The sequence below is a fragment of the Daktulosphaira vitifoliae genome, unplaced genomic scaffold, assembly GCF_025091365.1.
Source record: "Daktulosphaira vitifoliae isolate Bord-2020 unplaced genomic scaffold, ASM2509136v1 Scaffold_2, whole genome shotgun sequence".
Classification (NCBI taxonomy): Eukaryota; Metazoa; Arthropoda; class Insecta; order Hemiptera; family Phylloxeridae; genus Daktulosphaira; species Daktulosphaira vitifoliae.
Window position 1 is genome coordinate 44,999,572 of NW_026099573.1, and position 6,817 is coordinate 45,006,388.

Consider the following 6,817-nt stretch of genomic DNA (forward strand, 5'->3'; position numbering starts at 1 on the left):
GAACTTATGAAAGTAATAAAATTTTCTTTTTAATTTTATAACAAAATAGTTACTAACATATTATTTGCACATAATAATGTATTAATTATCATTACTTGTATCATAGTTCCAAATGCGCTAAAAAGTGCACTATACTGTTCTCCCTCTTACTGTAACCATTTTGCCTCCTCGTTTATCAGCTTAAGGACCGTCTATCAAATTATAGATCTATGGTAATAATGTACTCATCAAACAATAAAAGAGAGACAAGGGGTAAAGATTTCCCCACACTACAAATATTTTTACAATGAAAGCCTTTTTTTTTGTTAGAGGGGGAGATTGAAATTTTTTTTATATATATCCCTCTAGAACTAAGCTCTAATGAAAGCAGATTTTATTCTGATTCTGTTTACAAAACTTTTAATTTTATTTAGTAGAAACTTAGTTTATGTGTATCATAAATTTAAAAAAAATAAAAAACATGTCTAACTTCACAAAGAAAATATTTAAATTTTTATAAAATTTGATCAGAACATTTTAGTTATGGATTTAATATCCATTAACATAAAACCTATATTTGAAAGGACAAAATAGTACAAGGTTATGTAGGTTTCTTGGTCATTTTATTATAGAAGACTAGATTTTATTTTCTCCTTCCAAAGAAAAATTTTTGATAAATATATGACATCATTTTTTTCAATTTTTAGTAGAATACAAAATCATTTCTTCCCTAACACTTAATCACATTTTCACTTATTAATAACTATAATATAAACTAAAAATTCTAGTGGTTATTACAATGTTAAATGATTTTACACTAATATAATATATATACATATAAATTATTCATTGATCCAATCTATCTAAACTAGATGAAGCAAAAACTTACTTAAATAACTTACTTTTTTTGTAACAGGACTATTAGATTGAATTCTAGACAGTTCATTTAAATTTGGTTTTACATCAATAGATTTTCTTCCATCATATTTTCTAAAATGTAAACATGAAGTTTATAAAAATACAAATTTGAGTAAAAATAAAACAAAATTAATACAAATTAGAATAATAATGAGTTTTAATTTAACTTGGTCTAGCGTTGCTTTGTGATTAAGGTACCTCGTAACTCATGCCACCTTTGTCAGCCATTGCTCTACTACATATACATGGTAGTTTGACTAACACCATGTGCCATATGTCAAGACACAAAGTCCAGCAAGTATTACACAACCGATGATGACCCGTTACAAATAAACATTGCAGTAATCTGTATATACTGTACTATTCTATTGGGACCACTGGTTTCAAAATTTGACCATCACCACATTCTCAACTGGATTAACTAATGTCACTTAGCATATTTATTTTACCAGGCTAAACTTTGTGAGAATATATTTATTGTGTAATATTATTTTTAATTATTGTATTTATCAGTAAAATATACGGTCCTACACCAATTATTATTAGTAAAACTAGTGTCATCTACATTTATTCCTATAGAGGACCCAACATCCCACCACAACAATTATTTTTTATGAAGAATGTCAATCTTAATTTGTCATTACTTTTCATTTAATTTATGTTCATCAGCAATTTTAAAAGTCTTAATTAGTGTGCTTAATTTTTCTTTATTTAAATCATTAGCATCTAATTGTGATGAAGCACAATATGCTACCCATGATCCAACCAAGTCTGATGCTGAAATTTTATGTGTGATACATATTATTACACCTGAAAAATATAAATATAAATATTATAATAAAAACTAATATTAACTAATGACAAACATTTGTAAGTTATAATGAAAAAAATTAAATCAAATGATTCTAATCTATGAAAATAATAAGATATCTAATAAATATTAATATCAAAACTTTGCTGACTTAGCCAAAATAAAATTTGGAAAAATAGTATTAAAATAATTGTTATAATTTAAAAAAACCCAGCACAGGGGGGTCGCGGCACAGTGGTGACGTGGCATAGTTGGATCAAGTATAATAATATATGACAATTATTAAAATCACTATAAAAAAAAAAAACGCTTCGATGAAAATCTTTAGATGGTATTTAATTCACACTTCCTGTGGGCTGTTAAAGGGTTAAATTTATAAAATATATATACCAAATAATAGGTAAAGACATCAAGCATCTATAAAAAAATTATATTGATTTGTTCATTTTTGAAAAAGTTATGGCTGTTTTAAGTAAAAAATTTCAAAATTTAACGATTTTTAAATTTGTAATTTTTTTTGGAGGTTTCCCCCATTCACGGGGAACGAGGGAAATTTTTTCAATTTTTGAGGGTAATGTCTTCGTCTAGGTACGATTTGTGATTTTTTGACGTATAATTGAAAGAAATCCCTTCGGTGAGAGCTGAGAAAAAGTGGTGACAAAAAAAAAAAAAAAACACATCATAGTAAATTCAATACCTTCTCAGCTTCGCATCGAAGCTAAAAGATTGATACTAATACAATTTTAGAAAACTAATAAATTATTATTTTTCAGTTTTTAATAAAAAAATGTTTAATTTAAATAAATCAATCATAATTACATTTTTCAATTTTAAATAAATTAAGACCTATTGAACCTTTAAAGGAGTACAGTCAGCTAACATATTAGTTTAATATAAAATTAAAACCATCTATTTTTATTAAGAAAACAGTAAGTTTAAACAAAAAACTGAAACTACTTACATTCATCAATTATAGTAGCAGGTATAGATAAACCCATATCTTCAAATTCAGTCTCTAGTTCAGAACGATCCATACTCAATGAATTTCTATCACTATTATCCAATTGAAATGGCGTTTTTTGATAATTATTAAAAAAGTAAAAACCTATAATATAAATACAATACATTATACTTTATTGTTATCTTTAGAATTTAATTTAAACAAATAATAAATATTTTTATTAGGTCAAAAATGTTATATCAAATAAAGTCATTAAGCTTCATAGAATAATTATTAAAATGGATTTACATAGTTATAAACATTTTAAAATATGTACTTACATGTAAGTATTATTTTTCAAAAAGAATAAGAATATTTTAGCTACTCACTTTGTAACAAACGTTTTCAACACATAAAAAATAAGAAATTGTTTTTAGTTGTCTACTGTTAGTAATAGGATTTGGAAAAGAAACTATTTTTATTTAAAAAAAATTGACTGCTAAATGACGAAAAAGTATAAAAATATCATGTTAATTGGAAATTTTGTGCGTAACACTCTTATTATGATATGAGAGATTTTTGCCGCTCTTTTAAACTATTCTAAACTACAAACATCTCAAATGAATACTACATGTGATTTAATTTACAGTGTTGTCACATAGTGGAATATATTGTCAACCTGAAATACGTTGTATGAATGAAAATGTCAAAATTATGAAGTGTGGATTACGGCACAATTAGACCACAGATTATATATAATTTTTTCATGTAGTCTGTTTTTTACAGATCATAACAGATTCCACATTTCGGCTAATAAGTTGAGCCGTTATTTATATAGCAATGTGGCCGTGCTACGTGGCGTAATCTAGTTTAAAATACCTAAAATAACTTATATTCAATAAATAGATAGCACTGCATTAGAAATGTAAAATACTTTTTTCAATCGTATGTTAATATGCAAAAAAATATATTAGAGACTTGCATTTATATAATGAAACAAAATATTAAAAAAATTAGACACATAATTCTTCATAATACATGAAATGTCATTTCATTTTACAATATATGGTGTAACACTACTGTTGCCTATATACTTTTATTTTTTTCAATAATATTTAATTTTTAAATAATATGCCTCGAAATTGTTGTACTTGTAAATCTTAAACTAAATTTATATTTTAAGTACCATAAATTTAAATTAGAGCTCACAAATGACAAGATTTATGTAGACAAACTTTGGTACCTGGTAAAAGTGTTATATGTGAAAAATATTTATCAGAATTTAATATTGTAACTAAAGAAAAAATTAAAGATTCTAGTGAACGTATTGTATCTGCACAGTATGAACACATTTAATTTATACAAAATAACAGGTCGTTACGTTTTAAATACTGCTTGTTTAAAACATAAAACATTTCAATATTTACGTTGGCCCTATGAGATTTTTTACTTAAGTTTGAAACAATTTTTTTTAAATTCTAGAACTTTATGATAATTCTTTAGCAGCGATTTTTAACATTTTACATATGTGTAACTACTTGAGTTAATTTAATTTAAAATAATTAAAAAAAAAAATTATTTTGAACAAAAAAATGTATTTTAATTAAAAATTAATATTATAAAAAAATGTAATGGTGTTATAAATAACCTCACAACTTTAAATCAATATCTGAAACAAAATCAAAAACACAATTATTTTAAGAATAAATGTAGAGTTACAGTAACACGCAAATTTTGATTTAATATGTCGTCATGTATAACCTATTTTTTGATCCTTCTAAGTTGATTTTCATGAATGTTTATAATTTAAAAATGATAAGCATTTAAGCTTTTTTTTAGTTCAACGTGCAAGTTTGAAATTGATATCATTTAATAGAAAATTTTATGAAGATTTAAAAAATTAATTTGTTTAGATCGATATATGGTCAACAATTTATATAATTATCATGAACAGTAAATTTATAAAAGAAGTCCAAATTTCGTGAAAATTACTTATATATTTTTTGTATTCATATCGTAATAAACCAATTTAATAGAAATACTAATCATGTATACATAACTCTAGGTGTTTAAATAGATGCTACAATTGAAATATTCAGAACTTTATTCCTCATATACCCTATAATACTTTAAAATATACTATACTATTCAAAAATATTCTGTGCCTAGTTTCATCTGATTTTGTCGGCTGTTGTATTGTTGAATTTCTTTTTAACTTATATTTTTTTGGTTATTAGCTTCGGTGGGAAGCTGAGAAGGTATTAATTTTACCATGATGTGTTTTTTTTTTTTTTGTCTGTTGCCACTTTTTCTCAGCTCTCACAGGACCGATTTCTTTCAACAATACGTCAAAACATCACAAATTTTCCCTCGTTCCTCGCAAATGGAGGAAATCTCCAAAAAAATTACAAATTTAAAAATCGGTAAATTTTGTCATTTTTTTCACTTTTTTTTCTTAAAACTTCCATAACTTTTTTAAAAATCAACAAATCAACATAATTTTTTTTTACACTAAAACCTTAGATTTGTCCCTTTCATTTGATATATTTTTTTAAATTTATCGCTTNCACTATAACCTTAGATTTGTCCCTTTCATTTGATATATTTTTTTAAATTTATCGCTTAACCTGCTCACTGTGGGGGATTTAAAATAGAAACTTTTTCAACTCATTTTTGAAAGTGTTCCGGAAATACTGCGTCCTTTAAACATATATAAAATTAAAGCTTATTTTATGTACTATAAAATAAAATAAAAAATTTTGTCCTGACACTTTATCTTCTGCATGCAAACGGCGGCCGTAGTTAAAAAAACGCTATTTTTGTGTTAAAATTTTCGATTTTAAATTTTCAACTTAAAAATGCTATAACTGTTCGAAAAATGTATGTATTAGCACAATTTTTTTTTCTAAATACATTATAAGTTCATCTTTCATTTGACATACTTTTTATTAAAATTGGATAAATTCCCCTTATATAGGGGGCGTTCAAAACTTCAAACATTGTATAAAAAATTGAACTTTTTCAACTTAACTTTTAAAAATGTTCCATAAATACTGCGTCCTTTAAACATATATCAAATCAAAGACTATTTTATATACTATAAAATGAAAAAAAAAAATTCGTCCCGACAACTTATCTTCTATGTACAAATGGCTGTCGAAATTTAAGAAAAAATGTAATGTTTGTGATAAAAATCACCTTTTATCGGGATGTTTTTTGTACTTAAAACTGCCATAACTTTTTCAAATATTAACAAATCAAAAAAAATATTTTTTTATATTGAAACCTTAAGTAATTTTCTTTCATTTGATATTATTTTTTTTGAAAATCTAACACTTATTCTGCTCACAGGGGGGAATTAAAATAGCAACTTATTTACAAAAACTAATTTTTTGAACTTAACTTTTGAAAATGTTCCGGAAATACTGCGTTCTTTAAACATATGTCAAATTNCTGTCGAAATTTAAGAAAAAATGTAATGTTTGTGATAAAAATCACCTTTTATCGGGATGTTTTTTGTACTTAAAACTGCCATAACTTTTTCAAATATTAACAAATCAAAAAAAATATTTTTTTATATTGAAACCTTAAGTAATTTTCTTTCATTTGATATTATTTTTTTTGAAAATCTAACACTTATTCTGCTCACAGGGGGGAATTAAAATAGCAACTTATTTACAAAAACTAATTTTTTGAACTTAACTTTTGAAAATGTTCCGGAAATACTGCGTTCTTTAAACATATGTCAAATTAAAGATTATGTCATGTACTATAATATTAAAAAAAAAAATTTTTCCCGACGACCTATCTTCTATGCGCAAATGGCTACCGTATTCAAAAATATGCTATTTTTATATTAAAATTTTGGGTTTTGTATTTTATTTTATTTTAAAATATCTTAATAGGGGAATACACTGACTTTCATGAATATTATATAATTTAATTGACATAGAATAATGTTCATAAGACATAAGAAATTAAACTTATTAAATTTTTTTTACTTTTTTAAGTCGAAAAAGTAATTTTTAAATTTGAGTTAGCTTAAATAGCCAATTTTATCATGCTACAAAAGCAACCAACAGTTGTTTATCGCTACCACTTGAGTCTTTCATGATTAAGGTACGAGGTACAAATCCGCCTGTGTCAATTTACATTTTGCATTTTTTTTT

General features: G+C 24.7%; 1 protein-coding gene across 2 annotated transcripts in view; it reads right to left on the minus strand.

Moving 5' to 3' along the window:
• Positions 1-3,369, minus strand: part of LOC126899238 (DNA polymerase alpha subunit B) — a 21,605-nt gene extending 18,236 nt beyond the window's left edge. Inside the window, exons 1-4 of one of the 2 annotated variants that reach the window (XM_050673858.1) lie at positions 3,038-3,369; positions 2,670-2,813; positions 1,542-1,707; positions 882-969 (exon numbers count right to left, since the gene is read on the minus strand). In XM_050673858.1, coding sequence (XP_050529815.1) covers positions 882-969; positions 1,542-1,707; positions 2,670-2,742 — 327 coding nt within the window. In that variant the 5' untranslated portion in view covers positions 2,743-2,813; positions 3,038-3,369. Of the gene's footprint in view, positions 1-881; positions 970-1,541; positions 1,708-2,669; positions 2,814-2,989 lie in introns of both variants that reach the window. The other variant, XM_050673856.1, reaches the window with a different exon arrangement.
• Between the last annotated feature and the right edge of the window lie 3,448 nt (positions 3,370-6,817).